General features: G+C 45.1%; 1 protein-coding gene across 3 annotated transcripts in view; it reads left to right on the forward strand.

Annotated features, from left to right (window-relative positions):
- Positions 1–27,363, forward strand: part of kremen1 (kringle containing transmembrane protein 1) — a 59,014-nt gene that overhangs the window by 8,854 nt on the left and 22,797 nt on the right. For all 3 annotated transcript variants that reach the window (XM_068721107.1, XM_068721106.1, XM_068721108.1), the window contains exons 2-3: positions 12,326–12,488; positions 21,264–21,355. In XM_068721107.1, the coding sequence (XP_068577208.1) occupies positions 12,326–12,488; positions 21,264–21,355 (255 nt within the window). The remainder of the gene's footprint in view (positions 1–12,325; positions 12,489–21,263; positions 21,356–27,363) is intronic.

Below are 27,363 nucleotides of genomic sequence, written 5' to 3' on the forward strand. Positions count from 1 at the left end.
TGTCACCGACAACAGACCAGGCTATAGAGCTGTAGTGACGTAAATGACATGGACAAGGAATCGCACGGCGGTTTTCGTTTTTGGTATGAAGTACTCTGAACGAGTTACATTTCTCAGTAGGTAACGCTGCAAAGTAACAAGTTACTTTTAAAAGTGATGTTTCCCAACACTGCTGCTGAGACAGATGTTTGACAGAGAATGTATCGCAGTTATTTCGACTGCTGAGTCTTTATTCTATCAAGCAAAAACGCGAGTTCCAGCCTCTCTGCTTGTTTGTATCGTTATAAATGAAATACGTTTAGGATTGTTGGTTGGACAAAACAAGCAAATGGAGATGACCATTTTTCAGGAATAACAGGCCAGGAAGAAGCTCTTCCTCTGCGCATCACCCAATAGTGTTGTACATTTGTATGGTACTTCATTGACAAGAAGGTAGATTATAAACTAAGCCATAGCTGATTATACAAACCTCCAGGTCTAGCGCTCCAGTGACAGTAACACCAGCTCACAGTAGGTAGTGATAGACGCGGAGACAGAGAGAGTTCCACTCATTGAGAAACCAGACATAGAGTGTAGAAAGTCTGAAATGAGAGAAAATAGAGCAGAGCATTTTCCTTTTTTTCTTCTTTTTTTTTGCATCCCAACACTCATGGTACTCCACATGTTTTGACTTGTGAGGACAGGCCAAAGTTTTTGAAGAATTCCCTCATTCACTTGGCCGAAAGTAAAGTTGCATCTGGCTCACAGTCGGCCGCAGAAGAAGAGAAGAAGAAAAAAAAAAAAAAGCTCCAGGTCAGAAATGTGTGCTTCTGTGTCAAGCTGGTGCCCATTTACTTCCTGATGACCTCAGGGTGGTGCCCTGCGAGGGTCAAGTTGCGGGCAACGCCCTTGTTCTTCCATGCCAAGGGATTGGACCGCCCACAAAACCACCAACCACTAAGACGGAGAAACAGACCCAGTTATTATAAACACAATCATGCTTATTATCGTGCCACTGGGATTCGCGTCCTGTTGTGTTCAAAGGCTTACATTCGTTTTATCAAAGTGCCTCTCTCTCCGTCGTGCCCGGCTCTCTCCATGTCTCCGTTTGAACTTCCGCTGAGTGCAACTCTGTCATTTTTTTTTTTTTTTTTTCTCTCACCTTGTGCAAATCAACACCTGCTCCGGCTGTTGCATCGGGCGTCCCGGCATGCAAAGCAGCCGGGCCAGTTCCAGTTTCAGGATCTATGGTGGCGCATGGGTTGCACCCCTCGGAGGTGACGAGGCGTGACGGATGCGAAAGCTGCAGTGCGGCGAGAGAAACGGGAACCCCAAACGAAGTGTTGCGAGGTTGAGCGTGTCACTCCGGTCCCTGATCCACGGAGGCGGTCCCGTGTGACAACATGGAATTAAGCTGTCAAAGCCGCTGCTGGCTGTACACAACTGTCAGGCTCGAAAGAGATAAACAATGTTGAGGTGGGAGAGTGCGCTCGTGTGGCCAGAATGGTGGTTTGTGAGGTTTTGCTGCTCAAAGGTCAGTCAAGACCAGTCAGAGTATTTTTTTTTTCTGAATGAGCTGTGACTTGTTGGTTTTGGATGGAGCCCTGTGAAGCAGTGTAACCTCTGCTCTCTTGTTCTTCCACGACTCCTTTCATCTCAAGTTTTCTCCCTCCCCTCTATTTTGCAACCGATTCACCTCTTTCTTCCCTTTCCCTCGTTTGCACATTTTAATACCATTATGTATGAGCTGTGTTCCCTGGCCTCTCCGTGTACCTTGGCATTTGCGTATGCATGAGGAGACCCACTCCACCCAATGCCAGATGACATTCTCTCTCAGCTTTGCTGGTGCTCTCTGCAGCAGTCTCAGCCCATCAGCTGGAACACACTCTCCAGGGCGAGTGGGTAAATCAAATAGTGAGAGAACAGTAATGAAATACCATAGAGCCTCATGTTCTTCTATGAATTCTATTAACTTTCAAACAAACAATGGTTGTCATTATCAAAACTCAATTTAATTCACGGAGAATGGAATTTTAAAGGTTTTAAGGCCTCGGGCAGGAAGTGGCTGATGCATGAAAACATTACATGAAATATAACTTTCTTCCTCATCGCTGGAGTTGTACGCTAACGTGAAATCCAAATAGAGCGTTATCAGCTCTGGGCGTGTTGATAAAAGGAAGCGCAACTTTGCTATTTCCTAACACCGCTAATAGGTTTCTGCATTTGAAGGAGACCGGAAAAAAACCATTAGACTTTGGTTTGATTTGTTTTGGTTCAAGCTCCAAACCTTTCTTCCTTCCTGTCTCTGTAGTTCTCTTTTTGAGCATGCTATTAATAACGCTTTTGACATTGTACGATCAAGGCAAATTAGCTGTTATTCTTTCTTTGATTCAAACGTGTAACATGTTCCAAACATCTCGCCAGCGATTGGTTGGGTGTTTTTGCAAGAATCTCCACAGACTGAGTTTCAAAGCAACCATGTATTTTTGTGGTGTCACATTCAATTCTGAGTTTTGAGAAGCGTAACCAAGAACATAACGGGAGGATATTGAATTGCTACTGTGTGAGACATGACCTGTCCGGCGAACCTAAAGTTCTTTTTATACTGCAGTTATGCTTGGGCCGGGGCCACTTAGGTCTGCGCTCTACTGCGGTAGAGTAATGGCAACCACTTTAAATAAATGGAGAGTAATTTTGCTGCTGAGCCCCGGGGTCTGGTTTGTGTCCAGCGGCAGCAGTTTGTGGCCGAAGAGGCAAATTGTCGCCTTTCCTCCTTGCAGGAAACGCCCACAGACGGCACTGATTTGACGAGGCCGAGCAAGTGGACACGGCTAAGTGGACGGAGCAAACATTTGGACAAGTGAAGGGCGCAGACGTAGCTAAGTGGGCAGCAAACGACGGAACAAAGCCAGTAGCGGGCAGAGCTAAGAAGCCGTGACAGGGAAATGTGCAGTGGATCAGAGCGCAAGCACATGTTTCACTGTGGTCGTTTTTGAAAGAATATGGAAATAAACGTCCATTAAAGATACCCCGGCGACAGTTAACTGGGCTTAAACAGTTCTCGGACCCTACTTTACAGACACCAACATCTTAGTCAACCGTTTTTCCCCTAACAGCCATTGTCCCTCAAGCTACAGAGCCAGTGATATCCCCTTGCAATGCGAGGCCCTTTGAAAGAGGCTTGAACTCAAAAGGGGTGAAACCCGAGTCGCCAAGAGGCCCTGATTTCGTTGTCTGTCCTGCATCGAAGGTGAATACAGCTCCCCAAGGTGAACACGAAAAGGGCCGGGTCTGCGGCAGCCTACGCGGCACCAGCCCGCGACCAACGCCAACCGAGGGGTGGTCACACTCGGCCGATGCCGTGAAACAGAATCTGCCGGCCCTCAATGGATCCTCCGTAACGGATCCCCTTCTCAGGGAGGCCAGTGGGATGCCCCCCTGTCTTTTACCAGAGCCATCTGGTTCCCAGTACTGCTGCTCTTCCCACAGCCCTCGCAAACCACAGGGAAAAAGGATCGCTTTCACAATCAAGATCGGGAACTGGAGACGTGGCTGCTTAAAAGGGGTCTGAATGTTGAGCGCCGCGGTCCCCTCCACGGCGGCCTATTGTGCCGTTGTTATTGTGTCCTTAGAGGTGCACTCTGTTGCGGTTTGTCTGACAACCTTTTGTGATTTGATACAGTGGAAATGCATGCTCCGTTCCTGCTCTGACCAGGTCAGTCGCACAAGATAATTCAAAACTAAAGATTTGAACATGAGATGTGCACTTTGGGGATAATGTTTGCTGATTGTTATAAAGCCGACAACAGTCATAAGGCGTTTCGGCGTAGCCAGAGATTAAGGCAAAATGTCTTAATGCAGAGGAGATTCTTTCCACAACATACAAGAATGTTAAAATGTAAAAAAAAAAAAAAAAAACTCCTAACAAGCCAAGGAATGCTGAGGGAACAGACCAATTTCTCCATCCATAGTTTACAAAGTTAGACAAAACAAACACGCTGCTGCCTTTTTTTTTTATTTTGATGAATTTGCCACGATCTCCAAGCGAGCACGCTGGAGATTCATGCAGATTGGAGCATGTTTGCGCTCCACGCGCTGGGCCTGTTCCTCCACCACTGCAAAAATAAAAAAAAAGTTAAAAAGTTGAGTTAACCGCAGTTCACTGTTCTTCCAGTGTTGCCTCCCATCCATCTAATTCTCTGCATTGTGCAAAGGGTGACTGAAATCCACCATTGGTCTGCTTTAGTTACATTTAATCACAACACGTGGCTCTTAAGCCTCACTCTGACATTTGATCAACTTAAGCCCACTTTCTTAAAACCATGTTGGTCCAAATCTGAAAAGGGGCTTCAAAGCTGCCTTTAAAGCTCAGGATTCCCAGGCCGACGGGACTCTTGGCCTTTTGTGGTCGGATTGTAGAGAACGTCCGGACAGATTGAGTGAGGTCTACTCAAGGTTTTTATTCTTCTAGTTCTGTCAATCTGTACGGCAATAACCACAGACAGAAAATCTATCAGCAACTATTTTGCTAGTCAATCATTTTCTTAACGATGCATGCTGCTGCACATACAGCCGTGACCGGAGGGATTATGTTTTTGACTCGTCCATCCGTATGTACGTACATTCGGTCCATTCTTTTTTCTTTCTTTTTTTTTTTTTTTAAATGCTTGCAGCTTCTCCCCTAAATGAAATGCCACTAATTTTCTCATTCCCCAAATTATGCTATTATACTATTATGGTGTCACGTGTGACAGCTGTCAGGAAATCTCCACAACAGGAAATAACTGGAGAGCAAAATCTGAAAAAGTCTTCCAAACAGCAGCAAAGGTGAAACAAGGAAGTTGGACAGTGTTTGAAAGTTCCTCTAGAAGGATTTACCTGCAGCACCACGAACACGAACATGGTGTAGTGGGAGGTTTACCGAATGTGTATATCCTCAAAACCAAACGACAAACTACCGTCTGCAAAAGCACTTAGGTGATCAGATCCGTTAAATCTCTCCTGCCGCTTTACACAATGGCCTCGGCTCCTCTTGCCTCGAGTCATGTCTTGTTTTAATAATGATATCTGTTAAGAATAAACAAGAAAAGAAGCTGAGCTCTTGATCTGGTGCAGCAGTGTGCTTTTTGTTGTTGTTTGCATTAGCAGGGCAGGTCGCATCGCTCCCTCCCCCTCCACCCGAGGCCTTTATTTATCCAAGTCAGACCTCATCTTCCCCGCAACCCTGTATTCACACAAGACGTCAGGAAAGAAGAGACGGAGGAGGAGGTGTGTGTGTGTGTGTGTGTGTGTGTGTGTGTGTGTGTGTGTGTGTGCTGTAATGGTTGCACTCAATCCCCTTGCAACAGCACTGACGGAGCTTCAGCCCAAACCACATATAATTTACATTCCTCAGATAGCAGCTAACCTGAGCACAAACAGGACGATCGAAAGCAGGTGTGTTTTCAGCGACAACCCCGTGTCTTTCATGGTTCGCCGTCCTTTGAGTTGCTATCTGGCTGGTATGTTAGAGCTTGAAAGGGGCTTAACATGCGGGGGCAAAGGGCCCACATATGGATCAGAGGTCCATCGCTGTGTACGAATCAAAAATCGTCGGAGAAACGTGGAAAGCATCCTTCGAGAGAGCGGACGCGAGGCCGGCCGAAGCCGCACTCGCCGCACGGATTACACAATGGTGATTACTGCCTTTAAGAGGCTGGCCCATTGTAAGGAGAGGAGTTAGGGAATTGACAGACATGTGCATTCAAACACACACACACACATACACTCAGTGGGCAATTTCTACAGTGAGGGCGGTGAGAATGGCATCGCCACAATGACACTGGCCCTACCACCGAGGGAACAAAGGGGCCTGTGTGCATGTTTATGTGGGTGTCCTCCTTTCCCTCCACATCGCACCCATCTTAAAATACTGCGGCTGCTCCACTGATGAAAATTGCTCCCTTTCATTCTCACTGTAAGTGCATCTGGGGGGGGAGCTGGAATGATGTGGGTAGGAGTGCAGATTAACTCGTGTTTTGTCACTGCATGCGTTTATCGGGGGCATCTGACAGTGCAAGTTGACTGAGAGATCATTTTACCATCCATTTACGGGCCAAAAACCAAAAAAAAAAAAAAAAGAGGAGAGCGAGCTTAAAACATCCTCCATGCAAGGCACGCAGGGACATTAGCAACAGTGAGCCATCATGGCTTGTATCATAAGCCGTAGATCCTCTGGTTATCAAAGGCTGCATGCAATGAGGAACCCACATGGGGTTGTGTTATTTTCTCCACAGAAGACACGCATCAGCAAGATGTTCCCTCTCCCTTAAGCCCTGCGTCGGCCGCTTGGTCGCCGCTAAAAGGCCCCGGCACACAGCTGTGCCGCAGAGCTCCTCTGGAATGAGATTTGTAACATCATGCCCGGGCCACTGGTGTCGGAGTCGCTAACTCTGTGTTTGTTGTTCATTTTACAAGCGTTGGTCTTTGCCTGCCTTGTCTATAACATGGGGCAATTTGAAAAATAAAAAAAATAAAAAAATAAAAAAAACAGTGTTCACTTCACTGGTGCTATGAACAAGAGTGAGAAAATTAGAGCCTGGGTTAACAATCTGTGGGATCATAAAAATAAAAAAAAACAAACAAAGTCTTTGTCCCACCCTGACTCACTCTGTTTTTCTCTCTTCTTTCTTTTCTGCTTAATGTTGCTTCCTCTGCCACCTCTGCTGCTTTCAGTCTTAATGCTACGCTCTAATTTGCAGTTTGGTTTAATTTAGGATGGATCGATCGCAGACACGCTAATTGTTCACCTTTTTTTAAAAGCTCTGAACCGAACACCCTCAGCCCGTGCTTCTCAATTTATATATATATAGTTCCTGCTTTCTCCTGGCTGTGAAAGTCTTGTTTACTCTGGTGTCAGAGTTGGTTTGGTGCCGGTTTGTTTAACCCTGTAACCCCTGTCTTCTTATCGTCTGGCGAGGCGTGTGATCGCGTTGGATGAGTTTGGTTAGAAAACTACAGGAACAGCGTTAGAGGTGAAGAAGCTTTTCATCATGTTTGGAAATACGGCAGATGTGGATTATGACTTGAGGAAACGGTGAGGAGTTGCCAGAGGGAGGTAATTGAACGTGACACCTCGTCCGCCCTCATGTCAGGTTGGCTCGGTTGTCCATATTCTGACGGCGGTTTATTTCTTCCCAGGGTTTTCAGGAAGTCCCTGAATGTCCTTTACGTCATTGTCTGCAGCCCATCAGTCACTCCCTGAACGTCTGCCAACTAAAACTCTAAATTGTCCCTTCTCGTTCCATCGTGGTCCACTCACAGAGCCAACCCTTGGTCAGTCCGTGCTGTGTTCTGTCAGAGATCCCGGCCACTACGGGAAATCCTACAAAGGTGGACGTCTTATCTGCTTCTGCGTATTAGCTGATTGATTTTTCGAAATCCTTCGAGACGTAACACTTAAATTTAGGACCAGAGAGCAGCTTGCGGCCAAAAAAAAAACTTTAAAGCTTTCCATTTTTTTTGCGACATGCAACTTCAAACGGAGCATTTTTTTTTTTTTTTTTTTTTTTTGGCAGTGCGTTTAGCCCACCGCTGGCTCCAGCAGATTAGACTCTTTCCATTACGGAGCTAAATAATAGGGGCCGCACTAGAACTAGATGGGGCCATGTTTTATAGGTGCTACCCAGCAACTTTGGCAGGGAGTGCTGTGGGTCTGTGGCTACTGTGGTAGTGAACACAGGAGGTGGTGCAGCGGAGGGTTTTTGCAGAAGAAGAATGGCGGTGTTGGAGGCTATTTTGGGACTGAATGAGGTCTTGGTTTAAGGCCTAGTTATCTGGGGCTACAACCTATGACAAAAGCATCAAATGAAAAGAAGGACTGTAAAACCCCATTGAGAAGTCAGCGTCTGCAGATTTAACTAGTTAGAGGCATCTGTTCTCAACACTCGGGAGGCACTATTGCTTTCTGTTTGCACTTTCATTAACCCTCTTTCATGAGGGCACTTTTTAAAAAAAACAAAAAAACAACCTGATACAGGAGCAGAGAGATCAGAAAAGCAGGGCGGCGAGGTGTGGCCCGTTAACTGCCGAGTGTCCCCTCTGAGAATTCACTGACTTCTCCTCAGCAACATCCGACTTCATTAAAAGAGCCTCACTGAATCTGTGACTAACTGTGGAACCTGGATACTAAATGGGAAGCAGTACTCCTGCGATTCCTCTGAAGTCTGATGCGGTTTTGATGTGGAAATGGATGCTGCCGGGGGAAAAGGGGAACCAGACTTGTGTTGCAGCCAGCTGTGCCCCCCCCCTCCTAGAAAAGAAAACTGTAACCCGCTACATCTGGCCTGGTTTGGCCTGGCCCTGGCTGTGTTCGTACTACACTGACATTAATGAGCCCCACAACAGTAATGGCTACCAGGACACAGTGGAGGGGAAACATATTGTGGCAGGTTGTGCATTAATAATCTGGAGTTTCTGTCATCTTGGTTTGTAGACTTTGGAAGCTCTCTGAATACTGTGCAGCTTCCACTTTTTGGTGGTGTTAGTGCCTTTTTCTTCTGCACAACTCTGTACCTGCATGTTTCTATCATCGACTCTTTCTGTGTCATTTTATCATCGTGGAAATATTGCTCATGCGCTAAGCCTGTTTTGCTGTCCCGAGAGCTCCAAGCATATAATAAAGATGGAAGGAAGTTCTTTATGTCAGCCCTCGGTGAGGAAGCAGTCGTCTGTAATTATCGCTGCTTTTCATCCCTCGTAGCAACAAATAAGTGCTCTTGTGTGACCCGGCAACGCGTCACAGAGAAACCAGTTGTTTGTAAGCTTGTTTGTTTGTGTTCTTGAGATCACATGACCAAAGCCCCGTACTCCCCCTCTCTCTCTCTCTCTCTCTCTCTCTCTCTCTCTCTCTCTCTCTCTCTCTCTCTCTCTCTCTCTCTCTCTCTCTCTCTCTCTTCCCCTCTCCCCCCCTCTCGTTTTTTGGAGCATCAAGTGCATTTGAAGTTGCAATGTGGAAGTCATTAGCCACAAATCCCAACCAATATAATAACAGGGCGATTAGCTCTCTCTCAGTGATCCTCGGCTGTTTCCCTTTTTTTCTTCTTCTTCTTCTCTCGTCGCCGGGGTGGTGCAGTAATCTGTGAGCGCAGGGCTTGGTCAAGGGCGAGACCTCCTCTTCCATTTCCCGGACTTTTTCTATTTGTAGATCTGCATGTATTTTATAGGAGCCCCCCCCCCCCCTTTTCTCTCCGTCTTTCATGCGGTGGTGGTTCTGTTTCCCATCACGGCCTCTGATGAAACCACAAGAAAGCCAAGGCCCATGTGACGAGAGCGCAACAGTTGCTTGGTGACAAGGAAAGGGGTGTGACGTGGGGAGTGGGCCTGGAGTGGTGACGGTCCAATCAGCAGATGAGCTCTTCCTTTCCTCCAGGACGAGGATGAAATGCTCACGTCCACGCCGCTCCAAAGTAAAATTGTCCTTTTCTCTTTAGCTTGATAGATGTGTGGGTCGTCCGCAGGACTCTTAAAAGGACCATTCATCTTTAACGACGGCCTCACTTATCTCTGAGTCCTTTGCAGATCTGCTACTTCCCATCCCCACCGCAAGCAAATGGTGCCTTGAAACCACCTGGAACACCCGCCTCCCCATCTCCCTCCCCGGTGGCAAAAAAAAAAAAAAAAAAAAACGCTGCCATATTTACCATCTCGTCCTGGAAAGCTAACTTGGCCGCAGAAGGGCGGGACGGTTGCCAGCAGCAGCTCGTTCCAAGCGGACCATGTGCAGACGAGCTCTGCTTCATCCTGAAACTCCAGAGGAAAGTTTCCTGAAGGAGGAGGGGAGACATTTACAAAGTCATTTGGCTCTTTTTTTTTTTTTTTTTTTTTTTTTTGGATACAGTGTGTTGAGCAGCGCTGCATGCAGCCAAGTTCAGTCATTTTAATACCCGCTTTTCTTCGAGGAAAAGATATTTGAAGGACGTAAACTAATTTGGGATGCAGCCGACTGCCCCGTTCCCGCCTGATGGTATCCTCTCTGACTGGGGCAGTAACAGTCGTGATTGCTTTTGGGGAGCAGTGACTCATGATTGTGCTTGTACCGCTGCCAAACGCTCAATAGCTGTGTTTCCTTCGCTTTCTTTCTCGTGCCGTGGCTGCCGGCATCCAGAAAAATAGTAAATGCAATAAAAATTCATCATATCTCTTCTGTAAATATCATTAAACAATGCATATCCATATGCCGTCATTCTTGGCCTATACCAGGGTAGCAGCCGCTTATCTCCAAAGTCTTCTTCAGGTTGAACACTGGTCCATGCTGATCACCTGCATCCTTTGCACAAGCAACAATAGAGACCTTCTCAAAGCGCGTTATTCAACACGCCTCGCCCGCCCTCTGTGTGTGTGTCAGCCCAAAAACAAACGTGTCCTCCACCGCTCTCATCGCTTTCCTCGTGTAAAGGTAGCAAAAGCACCGTTGTTGCACCATTAAGCTGTTTTTCTAATTTTATGGAGTTCGGCCTCAGACACCCTCAACTGGATTTACGATCCGGTGGTTGATATCCTTGCATGCCGAGGTGGTATTAATTCACTAAGAGAGCCGTTTAGAGACAACAGAGTGGCATCGTGATAGCAGGAACCCGACGCCCTGCAGCTCCTTGCTGCTGTTGAACTCCGGTCAGCCGGGCGATGGATGGCTGACGAGTTTGACTGAACAACACAGCCGAAACAAACTTTAATTAAAAGCAACTTCGGCTGACACACTGGGAACAGGAGACTGGAATGTGTGTTTGCGTGCAAGCTAACTGCTGTAAATACTGCAAAGCATGGTAGAAAGTATTGGGACGCTATACTAAACACATGGAACTTTCACCACATTTTGTTTCTTGTCAAGGCCCCCTGCTTATTCTACATTATACACTTTCTTAACACCATCTCCAACAAATAAAAGAATAAACCTTTTTTTTTTTTTTTAGGTATTCTATTGATGTCCTTATTGACGCTACCTAACTCCTCCAAACCTGTGAAATGGCATCTAGAGGTTGCCATCTAACGGCGGATGGCAACAGAGTCCAGAAGTTGCATTAGAAGGATCCCCAAAGAAATGTTTGTCTGTATATGAGTTGAAAGGGAAAGACAGGAGAAGGCCAACGCAGCAGAGGAGAAAAGAACGAGGTGAGAGAGGAGAACAGACGATGGGATGCAAGAGAAAGAAAGAGGAAGTTGGGAAGCGTTGGCGTCAATAGAGAATGAGAAAGAGCCTTGGAGCACAGCTGGCTCACCAAGGGGTGTAATGACTGTCATATTGCAATGCATTAGCTCATACTCGTAGCACAGACAGCTTGACTTGATGAAAGGGGCCGGTCATTGAGGAACCGCATACATAGCAACAAGACCCCATGGAGACGAGCCAAACAAGCGAGTATTGTTTTATCTTAGTAATGCGTGATTGACGGGCAAATAGTTTCATGTGCTCTTGCTTGACATTTTGAAAAGCAGATAAGTCGAGGCTATATGAAGCATCAGAACGTCAAACTGTTGCCCTGGCATCTACCCTTTGTGCATAAATGCTGCATATAGACGCTGTTTACTACACCGAGGGGGGTGTCCTGCTCTGTCGTTGCAATTGGGAGCACCTGCAGTATGAGTAATCATAACAGTCACATAATAAATTAATATTTTCCATCCTAATGCAATCAAAAGAGGAATTCAGTTGTTGCTGTTAAAACTCACTTGACGGGAATCCCCCCCCCCCCCCCCCCCCCCCCCCCATCCCTCCCTCACTTCCACCCCCTCGAGGCTGAGAGCGATGAGCGTTGATGGCTCATAATGCTCCCATCAGCCATTGTTTATTTGAATTCCCTCTTTCAGGGAAGAAAAAAACCTTCCACCAGTCATTGTTTTGCCTTGGGAAACAAAATCTCTCTCTGACTTGGCCACATGGTTGTCATACACTTCCTGGAAATTGGAGCCATGTTTGCTTTTGTTTTATATCCGTGGGCCATTCGTTGTTTTTGTTTTTTTCTTCTTCTTCTCCATGCTCCCGCGTTGACAATAATTAAAACAATCCAGTGATTGATCTCGTTTTACCTCGTTTCACCGGATCTGAAATGAATTGAACCTGGGGAAGGAATACAATTATTCCAAACGAAACGTCTATGATCATTCCAAAACACATTCAAACATTTGAATAAGCACATGGGTATTTCACTGAATCCAGATTGTCAACAAAGCAGATCACATATGGGGCTGCCTTTTTATACGAGCATGTTTAAAAGCCCTCGCCAAGCTTTTGATTTCCATCGTAATAGACTTCTAATCCCTTATTGCCGTGATTTCTCTCACCTTCTCCAACTCATTGCTCTCTTTTCAGAGTGTTACACTGCCAACGGAGAGGACTACAGGGGCTTCCAGAACCAGACCAGCCTGCATGGTGGTAAACCCTGCCTCTTCTGGAATGAGACCTTCCAGCACCCTTACAACACCCTCAAATACCCCAATGGAGAGGGTGGTTTGGGCAGCCACAACTACTGCAGGTGAGTCCCTTATACTGAAATGTGTTTACTTATTAAAAAAATGATGCTGCAGTAAGTTATTGGGACGCAGGGTCGAGGGATAAAGACAACATTGTCTCGAGGTGATGGGTGACATCAAGGGCAGATCCCTCTAAAGCAGTGTTTCCCAGTCTTGTGACGCTTTATCGCAAAGTTGGGCCAACTTTTTGGAGGCCTTTAGAGGTACAACTCCCCAGTATTTCAGTCCGTCTGAAAAAAATTGTTTTCTTTGGACGTCCCAATCATCTTAATGATTCACATGTAGCATCATCTGCTGCATTTATTATTAATTGATTACACCAGGGGTGGCCAAAAAGTTAAAACAGGCAGAAATAGCCAAATATTGTATTCTGTTAATGGCCCACTTAAATGTAAATGTAGATATAGATATAAGATGTAAATATGTCAATTTGAAATTAAGATGAAACAAACAAAACTGGCAGAAATAATCAAATATTTAACTTGACATCTAGGGTTTAAACTAGAATGTGCAATGTACATACAGTGTAATTTATTAGATATATCAAGCCATATTGTAGTTTATTTTTTATAAATGTATTCATATACGGGCATAGTTAGACTGTGGTGGTATGATTGCTGAAAGCAAATGATTCCGTCCTACTGGGCTACAGATGAAGCTTAGGGTAAAAGTTTAGAAAGATGTTATTCTGTAAGCTTCTCACTCATTTCATCGCCCTTCATTTAAAGCATGTGTTATCTCTCTGCACTGGAAGAATAGCTGTTCCCTCTCGTTTTTTTTATTTTTATTGTTGTTAATATATAAAGCAATCTTCTTTTGTGCTGTGATATCCATCAAGCAGCGGTGGCTCACAGTGTAAGGCTGACAGTCTTATTCGCAGTTATGACAATTCTGAGTGATGTTATTGATGTCAAACTGCTGTGAGTAGCACCTTTTAAAACGGAGCTTTGAACCTCCCGAGACAAAGCACTCGGCTTTCTGAATAATTTAGAAGCAGGTCGCTGTCGTTTCTTTTTTTTGTTTTTTTTTGCAAAGGGGTTTGAGGGGACCTGCTCAGACGTTCGCCACTGAATATTTTATCGGTGGCACCGAAACAGAACGTTTAGCCCCGTCATCACAAGGACATCAAAAAACACACGCTCCAAGAGTTTGTGTCAACTAATCTCCATGCCTCATCCCTGGAATGTGAAGGGACACGGTGGCTTTGGGTGTCTAGAATACCCTTTCTATCCGTCCGTCACACTCCAAGTACGACTGTCGGCGATGTGCGCACAACTGTGGTATTTGCAGGGAACCACGCTCTTTGGTGAGTCAGTTCAAATTCACCGAGACGTCCAGAACAGTGGCTTGGCCCGGATCGCCAAGCCCTAAGAAACAGAACACCCCCCCCCCCCCCCCCCCCCCCCCCCCCTCCGCACTCCCTTCCCCTCCTCGGCCCAAAGCCTCTGAAACATTTCTCTAAGTCATGGTTGTAAACTCATAACGCAGCAATGCTTTGAAGTGGAACTGGACAGATTTGTTTTTACTTGAACTGGATGGGAATTCTGAAGATTTATGAGTAGGATACATGCAGAGCAACGCGGAAGGCTTTCCCCCGAACATTACAAGTGTCTCATATCCAACAGGCGATCCAAAATGGACATCTTCACTGTTTGGATTTGGCTGTTTTCTTGGCCACCGATGCAGTTAGCAGCTTTTCCAACTCAATGACAGCTCATAGCTTTGTTTCTTCCTGACAGAGGGATTTCTGTCACTGCGGCTGCAACTACTCTCAGTCCCCCTCAGACATCCTCCTTGTAAAGAGTCACCCATGGGGACCAAAAGTGGCCACTTCATTGTGAAAAGATGAGGGATGGCATTTATGGCATGTCTGCTCCGGGGGTCAAGTATCTGTGCGCTCGCACACCCACGTGCGCGTCGTTGGTGCGCGCTCTCAAACACGTACGTCCCTGCAGAGGAGACGGTTCATCCCACCGCAAAGCAGGATGTGTAATGTGTGATTTGTTTTGTCACAGGAAGTGAGACGTCTCGGGACGTTGTCGCTCATTTTGGATTGCAAATCTCCATGTTTGCATGAAGTGCAAATTGCTGTTCAAACTCTCTTCTTTAACCTTCAAACTCTTTCCCATCCTCCTGCCCGTCTTTCATGTTAGGCTTACATTTTTGCGGACATTCCTGCCTAGAACACAATAGGTGGTAACTCTCAGACAAAAGGAGGGAGAGGGTATAGCAAAATGAAAACGAGGAGGAAAGATTAAAAAAAAAAAAAAAAAGTACAAAAAGGAGAGACTGTGCAGTTTTGGCAAGTCTGACCCTGAGGCAAATTGGGGTTTTACGAGATGAGAGCTGAGGCCAAAGCACAGGTGGATAATGTGAAGCTGCATGTCTGAGCTTTAACACGGCTCTAAGCACGTATCGGACGCTGAGAAGCGGAGGATTACAAACTCACTTCTTGTCCCATCGCTGGCGTTTTCCCGGTGGTGATTTAGTCGAGAGGGCACCATAGTGGTGCTGGAGAAAGAGCCCTAACAGCCGCCACATTTCATCTTTATAGCCTGCTATAAAAAAAAAAAAAAAAAAAAAAAAAGCCCAGTGAAAGTAGGGAGAAACTGGGCAGAGAGGAAATGTCACATTGTTCCCCTGCAAAAAATAAAAAAAAATAAAAAAGGAGCACAAAGCTTCAGGAAAAGGACAACAGCTCTCGTGTCTAAGCTGAGACTTAGGGAGACTCATGTCAACAGTGAATATCACGCTACTTATCATCAGCGTGGTTCGATTTTAGAATTCAACGCACGTCATGGAGCGGAAAGTGAATGATCCGCTCCTAAGTCTGGTATCGAGCTTGGACTTTGCGTTGCAGTCGTTTCGCAATTCTACCCTTAAACATGAAGCCTTTTTTTCACTTCTTAAGTACCTTTTTGACCTTTTTCTAAATACTTCATGACATTCATGAGAAGAACATCACACAAGTTGAAGTACTGGTATATATTTGGTTTATTGTTTTCCAACCAACCTACTTCTGCGACAGGCTGATATCAGACCCCCCCCCCCCCCCCCCGTGCATTAGTACCAGGGTGTGAAGTGCATGACGGCTCAGTGGGCGGTTGAATAGCTCTGCCAGCCATTTCTCAGCTATTTATATGCAGGTGTGTGTGTGTGTGTGTGTGTGTGTGTGTGTGTGTGTGTGTGTGTGTGTGTGTGTGTGTGTATACTGTACAATTTATGAGCGTCCACTATGGTTTCTAATGCTTTTCCCTTACATAGATGAGATAATGGAAATGCCAGAGTGAATAGTGTTCCCCAAGTTGATTGTAATTGAATCTCCATGATGTCAGGTGCAAAGCTGAGGTCAGGCAGGCTGCAGCCAAGTTGTCCACCGTTTGTATGACTTTATTACGGTCCCAGTGCGCAGCTTTGTTAAATTGAGGAAGTTAATAGAAGTGTCCCGCGAGAAGATGTACTGTGTGGAGCTAAAGCATCAGCCATCAACATTATAGTAATCTCAGAATTGGAGTAGGGAACAATTTCGTGCATTAAAATGTACCCTTTATGTGTTTGTACATTTGTCTTTGAAGGGTCAGTTCACCCAAACTACAAACAAACAGGTTTTCAAACTTGTTTTTTTTAGTTTAGTACAGATGTACGCTTCAACCACCAGTTTTAATTATTTCAACTTTGTTTCTGATGAATCCTGTTTTTGTTCGTCAGTTTGTTGTGGCGGATTGCTCAAAATGCTACAACACCCATGAGCCTCAGCCGCTGTTGCTGTAGAGTAGAAGCGTGTCAGAGGCGTGAATCAGAGCGGTAGCACATTTCAAATAAATCCAGAATCCAAAAGTCAATTTGTTTAAGCTTCAGATTTTAATCTGTTTTTTTTAACAGTGCAATCTTTAGTTTTCGTCCGCCGTGTACAGTGCACGTCCCTGAATTTTAAGCTTTGTGATTGTTTCTTGCGGGAAATTCACCTTAGTAGTCTTTTTATAGTTTATTTCTACCTCAATGTTACCAGAGAACCAGAGTTTTGAACTGATGATTTAACCAGTAGAGTCGCATGCCGATCAAAGCAGTAGAAGTGCTCCAACTGTGAGTCGCGCAACTTTGTCTTTGGGAAAAATGAACGTGACTTTTACTTCCGGAATCAGGTGTCCCCAAAATAGCTCCTCCCATTTCACTTTTGTCGCTCAGGAAAGTCAATGTCATCTTCTCTTCTCATCCAATAATAAACGCTACAGAATAAATGTTACTGGATAATCTTCAGGCCTGAATGCAGACAGTTTTCATTGCAGACCTACTTTCTCGACTAAGTGGGACAATTCCTCAATCCTGTGAGCACTAAGAATGAAATTCCATTCATCTCCATTGAACTGCGGTGGAGGCAGAAACAGAAACCATACATCCTGGGCAACAAAAAAACTAAAATATTATCTACATGGCTAGATTCCATTAGAGGTAGGTGAGAACATGTTTCCTATGCAATTTAAGGGTATTGATCCTCTAAAGCCATTAGTCAAGACACTTAGTGATGCGTCTACCAGCCACACATGACACATCGCGTCACATCACAACCTCGCATTTAGCACAAGCGGACCGTGAGAGAACAACAGTAGGCTATACATATCGGCCCACGACCAACGAGCCCTCTTCTTCAATACATGCATTCATGCAGCACAGCAGCAGGCAGCAGTTTGCATGCTAAATCATCCAAGTCAATTAAAGAGTCTTCTCTCAGGCAGTAAATTGCCAGACTCTGATCTGCTGTTGACCTCAAATCCCAATCCAGACGAGCCTTTCACCACCACTTTCCAATCAGCATTTCTCCTCTGTCCAATTGTGCAAAATCAGCTTTCATCGTGTTTTTCTTTTACTACTTCGGTATTTTTCATCACGTTTTTTGTATCTAAGGGCCTAATGGGGACAACGGTTTATTTTAGAATTGGTCCAGTGTTGAGGAAGAACGCTGCAGCTGCTAAACAGGCTGCAATGTAATCGCTCGGGGCATCTCCGCACGGTCAATGCCCGTCCACTAAAAGCCGCCGACAGGCTCGGATTGTTTTGACGACATTGTGGAAAGGACCCTACGGAGAAATGTTCTAACTTTCGCTTCATCCGTGTCTGAGGAGCCTCGTTCTTTAATAATCTGGTGTCGCTTACACATTGTCGAAAAATCAGCTAAATATTTAACCCGTGACATTCAAAATCTTTTCTAAGCTTTCTGCACTTCAACAAACTCAAACGCTGGCCCTGAGCTCTCCAGCGCTCACTCATGTTTCCACCGTTGTCTTTCGGCAACATGTCACATGACACAATAACAAACAGAAAGAGAGAGGTAAGAAAAATGTTTTATTTCACTGTAGGGTCTTTTCCATAATGTTGTCAGACCCTTATGATAACAATTTCAGCCTGTCAGTGGCCAAAAAAAGCACTTTTAGTACATTAAATGTAGCGGCTGCGGCTCTCTCGCTTAATACTGGACCAATTTCAAAAATTGTTGTCCTGCGTTAGTCACTTAGACACAAAAACATGGGGAAATAAGGTCCAGGTTGAAAAATACCAAAGTTAGCTTTTAACTCACCAAAAGTCCCTCTACAATCTCACTTAAAGTTTACCTCATTAAAAATACAACTAGAAACATGTTATTCCCAGCCTTTGCACACATAGTTTGATGTAAATTATATTTGAGATTTTTTATATGTAGCTTCTCAGTGCCAGGCATTTTAAAGTTGACCATAAATTGTCCGATTTAAGGTGCGTGGAAAATAGTTATTAAAAGAAACCTTTTGAGCAGCAGCCAGCCAAGAACAGCTGTTTTTCCTCTGTGTTCAGATGCAAGCCACTCTCGCCTTCAAGTGCAGGACCGTATATAGAGCCCGTGAGGCAAAACGCACTGTGGCTATAATTGGCTCCGTACCAAAGTGTGCGGCTCACTCCGAGCAAAATGAGTCAATCAGCGTAATTGTGCCAATTAAGTCTCCAAACATCTTCTGTGATCTACCTCTGGGTATGGGAGTGTTTCAACAAGCTTTTTCTACTCGGAGCCAATTGGCGGGCCATCTCTGACGCACATGGATGTGAATGCAACCCCCCCCCCCCCAAAAAAAAAGAAACGTAACACACACTCACACACACATACATGTACACACACTGGCAGCAACTTTTATCAGCGTGTCACCACATGGACCGAAGTCTTTCTCTGTGCTGCCGGGTTAAACTAATGGATTTCCGTCTATCGAGGTCTGCTCTTATCTGTACTGTTGCACCTCGGCTATTCTGACACTGTCTGCTTCCCACCCCCCACACACACTCACACACACACACACACACACACACACACACACACACACACACACACACTGGTACCTCGGGGCAGGATTGATTATGTTTCTCTGTCATGTGGGCTGGCCTATTCACCTTAGCCCTGTGGATGATGTTCCCATGCTTCTGCTAAAAGGGTGTGTGCAGGTGTGTGCAGGTGTGTGCAGGTGTGTGTGTGTGTGTGTGTGTGTGTGTGTGTGTGTGTGTGTGTGTGTGTGTGTGGTAGAGAAGGATGAAACACATTTGGCGACGAGGGGTTTTGGAGCGAGAGCTTGGAGGGGCACAGCACGTCATTTACTGATCAAAGATGCCAGCGGGTCCGACATGGGATGGGTGGTCTACCGAGGATGTTTTTTTATTGCTGATGGTTGTAATTCATGTCAGCCTCCTTAGGGTGTGATTGGGAAAGTGCAGTAAATGACATAAGTGGCTATAGATGAGGTCTCGGGAGTCTTCTTTCAAATGGGGCTATTACTCGTTGACAGGCATGAAAAAGAGAAGGGGAGATAGAAATAGAGAAAGGGTATATAATACATTGTTTTTCATGGTTGGACCTAGTTTTTTTGCTCTTTTTTTTTTTAGTTCAGCAGTAGCCTCAGGCCAAACAAACAGGTGTCTGCTTCCAAACTGGGAGGAGCAACAAACAGATCTGGGACCACGATTTACCGGAAAACAAGGTTGTGTGAACATGTGGATCTCTGGGTTGTTTCGATGGCAGAATACGAGTAATAAAGAACGAATAACAATGTGATGAGATGAGCTCTTTCTTTGCACATTCCAATTGACGAAAGAGAAGGAAAAGTGTTTGCCAGATATCGAAAGTGAGTAAAAAGCTTAGAGCCACTTAAACTTGAGTTCAACCCTTAAAAAAAAAAAAGTCTTTGCACCGACATCTTTGTCAATTCCTCATCCTGAGTGTGAAAAGAGAGGAGGAAACTCAGGATAGTGTTTTTGATAGGTGAAGAAAAGAAATGGAAACGCCCTTCACAACTTTGCTCACAAAAGGCGTAACGGGATAGTGCCGCGCTGCGGGGCTTTTTCAAGATGCTACAATGAGGTGTGTCAGAAGAGAAGAGAAGAGGTCTCTGGCAATTACAGTCAGGTCTGGAAAAAAAAAAAAAAAAAAAAAGAGCAAAGTCATCTCACAGGGCTTTTTCAGTCGACAGGGTGTGTATTCTTACACTTCACAGTAATCCTGAAATAGAGCTTAAGGAGCTGAAACGGCACCAAGATGAGCTCCCTCCGCTGCTTTGATATCATTTATCAGCAATTTAGATGTTGCCATGAGGGTCATGATGTACAAAGTCGCATGATCACCCTGGAGATATGAAGCCTGCACAAAGCTTTTGATGCATTTTTATCGTCAATCCCACTTCTCATTGCTTTTTGTCGGTAAAAGGGAAATGCAAAAAGCACCGAGGGGGCCTGTCAGCCTCATTATGATGGGTTAAAAGTGCCTTGATGATGTTCAAAAGAGGCCAGAGCCTCAGACAAAGGCGTTGCCCCCGTCACCCGTCGCTTTTTCAGGTCTGTGTCTGGCCCCGGAACAAAGGGCCTCACCCCCCCCCCCCCCGACCTCCAACCATCTCCGCCCATCAAACCCCTCAGAGGAAGAGGCTAAACTAACAAGCGCCAAGGGGTTCTACTGGGGATGATTGACACAGCCAAGATCCTCTCCCTCTGAACAATATTGAGTATTCAGCCCTCTGCAGCGGAGTCGTCAGTTGGTCTTTGTGTTTTTTCTGTCCCTCATATCTCTGCCATCACCCCTTCCTCCCTCCCTTCTCCCCACGTCTCTTTTCATCCCTTACTATACGTCCCCAACACACCTCTGCTTCCACACTGAGGCAGACGGATCTGAAAATGCTGATGTGCATCCACACTGTGTTTTTCACGGTATATTTGTAAATGTACATCACAGCCAACATCTGGTAAAGAATGGGACAAAACAAATGATAGAAAAGACAACTTCAAGAAGTGGGTTTTTAGATGGGTTTTTTTAAGCGGTTAATACGCTCAAAAGAGCAGTCGCTTTTGGTTTCACGTTTAGCATGCGGTACGGCCAACCATTTTTTGGTGGGAAGATCTAAGTGGACGCTCGGGGGTTGTGAGGAACTAGTAACTCAGAGATGTAAGCAGGGGCAGGCCCACGAATAAGGGATGTAAAGAATCTTAAAATCAAACCTGATCTTCGCTGGCAGCCAATGCAGCCTCGCTGCTGGCTTTTGCAAAAAAGCTGAAGAAGTGCCACGTCAGTTTGGCTAAGGCAAGAGAAAAGGGCAACGATAAGAACGGTACCTTTTTGGTTGTATCCTCTCTGGAGAAAGTTTATGAAAAAGCTGAATATTTGGGTCTGAAACAAACTCAACCGGAAGCCAAAATGGAGAGGAAAAAGATATATTATCAAGTTTAATTAACCAGCTTAGCGTGGACATGGTCTAACTTCTACCCCTCTATGTCTGCAGGAATCCTGATGGGGACGTTCAGCCGTGGTGCTACATTGCGGATCATGAAGACGGGATCTACTGGAGATACTGCGACATCCCTACATGCCTGAGTAAGGGACCTCCTTTGTCTCTCTTTCGGTCTCTCCTGCCCTATGTCCTGCCCTTCCGAGCCCTTAGGACCGTATCAAGAGCATGCGGACCAGCCGTGTTCATCGCTGTGCTCATCTGCTCGCCTGCCTTGAATAGCTTTTATAGACTGTTTGGCATGTTCACAGCTATTATCATCTAAAAAATGTCTCTAATTGCCTCCCGTCACCCCTCCTCCAGCCATGCCCGGGCCTGCCCTTACTTTAATGTGAGCTGTCAATCACTGCCTGTGTGTTTGTGTGTGTGTGTGTGTGTGTGTGCGTGTGTGTGTGTGTTTGTAAGTGTTTCCCCTCTGGCTTTGTAGCTTGTTTTGACAAGTGTTTTTTTTAAATGCGAGTGCTTTAATCGACCTGTTTGTGGATATATTTCTATGTGAGTGTGAGAGTGTCCAGTATTTCCCAGATGAATGTGTGAGAGTTTGTGCTTCTGTCTTCTCTACCGGTTTGGCACACACTAACAAAGAGCTGCCTGGCTTTAATCCCATTACTTTCATTTCGCTGCACCTTTTTAACCGCTGCCGTTGAATGCCGACTCAGGTGGATCAACCTACACAGTTTTGGATGCCAAAGATCGGAAATTCCTGCAGAGAGGAGGCTCAGATATAGCGATTTGCTGCGAGCATTTCTCAAAGTATCTGTCACACACGCTGACATTTCCAAGGCAACGTGATGTTGTATCAACAGTTCCCACATGTTCCTCACTTTGCATGGCAGATTAGGTCAGAAGCGTCACTGCGTACTTTGTGTAACTAAAAGAATCCGGTGACTGAACACAATTTAAAAGATAAATAAAGATGGCTGCTGAACTTTAGCCAAGCAGGACTGAAATATTCTGTTTATCTAAAATAAACATTGAATTTATCTGCAATCGTGAATTACAGGTTACAAGGTTAAACACCCGTCTTTATCTATCTTTACAATTCTATTTCTTTTCCAAACACCTCTGTTATATCGCCGCCTGACTTGCTGAATTGCATTTTTTTTGTATTTTATGTGTTGAAGGAATTGTATTCTAATACAACAGATAAAAGCCTCCCCTTGAAGCCTAAAAGATAAGATGCAGCATGTGTTTGAACTTTGTGATCAGACGGTGGAGGAGCAGAGCTGAGACTGAGAGAGCTGTTGTGAGTTTTGGCTGCAGTAGGTAGAACCTCCGGACCCCTCTAGCTATCCCGCCATTTTCCAGTCTGAGAAGCATGCTTGACTGAAGCCCGCTGTTTGAATGGCTTGCGTGTTCATGTGTATAGGAGCTTGTGTGTATCCCATTAGACTTTTGACTGACCTATTTCAGACAACTGTCCATTTAGCTCGTTTCTTTTCTAGGCCGATATCCCGAACCTTTGTGGTTTGGGGAGGAGAGAGGAGAGCAGCCCACAACGTCTCTGCGAAGACTCGGGCTCGTCCCTTATCTTCGGTGAAATTAGGCCAGCTTTTGTTCCAGATGGGTTTGCCATGTGCTGGTTCAGCCTTGTTTTTGTCAAGGACCCAGTACTGTGCAGCGTGTAACTCATCCTTGCGACGTGCGGCCCATTTCCTAACAGCAGAGAGCTTCGCCCGTATCAAAATGCACGACTTACATGAGTTCCTCTTTCTGTGTGGACATTTAAAGTCCAGCGCCCCGTAACGTAAGAAAAGGACATGAGGTCTGCTGCGAGCCGTGAAAAAACGTGCCTGCTCAGTGGAGACGGTTTCTCCCTGCAGGGATGCCGGGCAGCTTTCAGAAAACCACCGCTCCGTCTCATCTATTGTGAAAAGACAATCGCCACGCGTGGTGCCTCACCTTCCGCCGGTGCCCGCTCTCAACCTGCTGCTGTTCGAAAGATTCAGCTGCCAAAGCGAGAGAATGCCGACGCTCGCTCGGTGTCGGTGTTGTCAATCCGCGGCTGGCAACAAAAGGCTGAAAAACACTGCGGCGTGCCAGAGGAAGAGCAACAGGGCTCTTTGTTTTCATTTCGTCTGGCTTTTGTTTTGTCTGCTTTTTTTTTTTTTTTTTTTTTTTTGCTTATGTTTGATGTCGCGCGGTCGGTAGTCGGTGGCCACTCGCCGAGGCACCGGGAGCCTGCCAGCGGTCGGTCTGTTATCCAGCTGGGTTCCCTGTCATCTGGGGTCATGCCACCCTGGTGATGGTGACACACCCTGCTGGAGTGTGCACTGCCAGACAGGTCACATGAGGCCAGAAACACATAGTTGGACAGGGTGGATTATAGCGTGGGTCACGACCGTTGTTGATCCTAGTAATCCCTCTTGGCAGCAGTTATCATGTGGTTGAATTATCTAAACACTTCAAAAAGGCGCGCTGTCAAGGCACATCGACTACTGTACAAATTAAAATTTCCACGGTGTGTCACAGCGGACGCTGGTTTTGAGGTCCTTCTCGTTTCCCAGGCCACTAAATGCTCAGCGAAGCATGACTTCTCTTGTGTGAAATTCCGTTTCCTCCGTGCTGTAGGTCAGTTCGTTACTGATTTATTTACATCAAACCTCGGTCCGTAAGGCAGAGAAGGATTCTTATGAGGTGTGAAGGGTTCATTGGTGGAGCCTCTGGCCAAACTAGTAGGTTCAAAGAGGTAAAACTCCAGCAGCACTTGCAGTGTACGGAACAACTTTATTGTATTTCGACTTGTGGCCTTCATCAGGGTCATCGTGCTGGAAATCACTACTCTGATTCTACAAACCAGTAGGTTCACAAGATAAGAAAAAAAGAGTTAGTTAGTTATTCAGAAGTTCAGATTTTTCCTGAAGGCCGAGAGGAAAAATCTGCTTTCTTGAGGCCAGTCCCTCTAAAATGAGCTCTGTTTGAAAGTACATTTTACTCACTTGTGATATCCATTCATATTACTTATTGACTAAATAGCAAAGGATTTACTGTTGAGATTTTTCAAGAAATTCCTGTTTTTCAAAACAGGATTTTCTAAAACATTTTTAAAGCTGTGGTTACAAATTTCAAGCATAGCTGTACTGTGTGTGTTTAACTGTTGTGACATCTGCAGATGTTAAAATGATTGTTAACTTGACCTTTGGCAATGTGATAGTTTCTGTTTTCATTTCTCAGAGTGTTCCTTACTGGAAGGATATTTTGTTTTGGTGTGGCTCCTTTAGGCTGACGAGCATTTGCTTCGCAGTGTGCCTCGGTTGAACTTGATTGACGCAGAGTGGAACTGTACGGGTGAAGGCCTCGAGCGTTTGCCAAGACAAAGACGCTTTGATCTGCGCGCCCGGGGCTCATCTCTGAACAGCATACTGTATAACCAAGAAAAACTTGTTGTTCCACTGTTCTTCTCCTGCAGAAAAGAGACTTGCAGCAGCTGTGAGGCTTTTTAAACTCTGACGTCTTCCACCTTTTTAGCTTGTTTTTGTGAGGAATCTGACCCGCTGGTACCGATGACAAGAATAACTGTAGAAATGGCTGATGACCTTGTTTACATAGGTCATATAGAGTCATCATGATTACATTGAGACTGTTTCATAACCAGTTAAAAAAAGTTCAGCACAGTAACTTTAAGTATTTATATGCAGGACTTTTTCATAATATTAATTCCCATTATTTTGGCTGTCAATACCTGCTGTGTTGGGTATTAAGTCTCATTATATGTACATAAATTCCCGTAAGCTACTTTATGGTATTTTACGGTCTTTCTTTGTAATAAAACCATCAATGTGTTAGCGCCTGAACTTTTAAGAGACTTGATGACTTACCTCACTTAAAGTAGACTGTACTTTAATCTAACAATCCAGGGAACATCTGATTAACCTTGTCTGTCACCGTGGAACAATAGTCTTAATACCGGAGGCACCACATCCATCTGGCAAGCTAGCCAGCCACACCTTGAAGACATTAGAACAAAGTAGTTATGTGTTTGGCCCAAGGTTTTATTGCGGAACGTTGACGAAAATATGCAGTGATGAGATATTGCCTTCATTAAGAGTGATTTATGAAGCCGCTAAATGGCACTTTGAAGTTGTGAGACACTTGAGAAGACCGCCAGCTTGAACGAATCTGACCAGATATCCATGTCCAAGTTGCTCGTGCTCAACTTTTTTGGATGAAACTAAGCAGTCAATGGGTTTACAGGTCTTTTTTTTTTTTTATTTCACTCTGCCTCAATTGCTGTAAATGTCCATCTTCTTTGCTCAATCACAAGCTGTTGAATTTAGAGCTTTATGAAGTAAAAAAAAATAAAATACCACCACTTCTTTGCAGTGTGCAGATTCTTGCTGGGTCAAGGTATGAGCACTTGAAACAGAAACCCTGAAACATATCAAGTAGCAGAGCTGTTAAATAGGGCTGCGATTAAGGATAATTTCCTTTATTGGTTGGATTATTTCGTCAGCCGGTTGGTACTGACTGTGGTGATCCCCTGATTTTCAGCGCCACCATGAAGTTTCCATTTTTGATTTCTAGTTAAATGCCTCCAGAACGATTTAACTGATTTGGTACAAACATCATTTATGGTCCCCAGAGGATGAATTCCAATGTGAGTTTTCTTCTACCTGCTGTTATCCCTTATCCAGTGAAATTCCTCCACATCTACTGGATGTGTGAAAGTTCACAGACTCAAAATGTATGTCTAGAGTAAAATGCAATTTTCTGCAATCAGTCAAGACCATGTTAGGCGAGTCCGGATCAGTTCCAGGGCAATGCAAAGTGGATTTGGAGGTAAGAAGGGTTCTGAGAGGTGTCAAGGCCAGGCAGAAGCACAGCAAAATCAGGGAATGTTCAAGACCAAAAATGGGAAATAAGCAAGTCATGGCATGGAAAAAGATTGAGCCAGGTACCCCAGACGAGGTGTACCTGTCTCCGCACCAACTGGGTGCATCCAAAATAAGAGAATATGGATCCGGTTGATGGGGAAAAAAGCATCTAAAAAGAATTTATAATAGGCAGGAAAAGTGAAACGGTTGCTTGAGACGTGCCTGAGACGAGAACAATTGCGAGTCGAAATAAGCAAGAGGCCGGAACGAGCCGAACATGTCGGACATGTGGTCTGGAAACCGAGACCAGACTGAAGCACCACAGCCCGGCCTCGTGGCTGTTGTGGTAGCCTGAACCAGGGACGCTTTCAGGTTCTGTTATTGCAGTATTTATCTCACTCAACTGTCATTGTTTTCAGAGGCAGGATATGTCCCCTAGGTGGTCTTGTACCAGCTTTCACCACAATCAACCCTCCCAACCAGCACACTGAGGCAGGTTCAGGCGTCCCTGAGTCGAGAGGGCCGTGTGTGTGTGTGTGTGTGTGTGTGTGTGTGTGTGTGTGTGTGTGTGTGTGTGTGTGTGTTCCTGTACGGCCGATGGGGTGAAAACCGGTCAGAGATTTCGATCATCAAGGGTTAGGACATTAAAAGTGAACCATTCCTTGGCTTTAAAAGAGGCTAGAAATGATGAGGAATAAGGTTGGAGTGAGGTCAGTCATGTTGTGCTGATGGTTAAGCAAGGCCGTCGTACTGTTGTGTTTTGTTTTTTTTGTCACGCACATTTAAAAAATGGAAAAGGAAGTTTAAAACAACTCAGCAAAATTCAAACTTGTTAAAAGACAGATTTCTAACAGATGAATCCATAGAGCAAGAAAAAAAGCTTATCATGCGGCTCCCCATATAACAGCTACGTTCATAAATTGCTTCTGAAAAAAATATTTGCATGCAACAAGTGTCCAAAATTAGCCACACCGCTCCAGGCTTTTAAATAAAGAAATTATTATTTCCTTCCAACCGAATTAATTAGTAAATTCAGAGGTTTAACCTAAAACCTGCGCACTCGCACAATGGAATTTTTTGTCTTGATCTTTTAGATGCCCCCCCCCCCCCCCCCACATGGGTATGAAGTTAACTTTCTGCTTAGACTTGTTAACCATCCACACACTGGAGAAACAGGAGAGATGTTTAGCCGCTACAGATTTAGAGGAGCCTGTGACAAAGCCATATTTTTACTACATTTTGATTTCTCTGAAAATGAAGATCATGCACATTTTTATGGT

The sequence above is a fragment of the Cebidichthys violaceus genome, unplaced genomic scaffold (assembly GCF_023349555.1).
Source record: "Cebidichthys violaceus isolate CVI_PGR_0920_01 unplaced genomic scaffold, fCebVio1.0.p SCAF_26, whole genome shotgun sequence".
NCBI lineage: Eukaryota > Metazoa > Chordata > Actinopteri > Perciformes > Stichaeidae > Cebidichthys > Cebidichthys violaceus.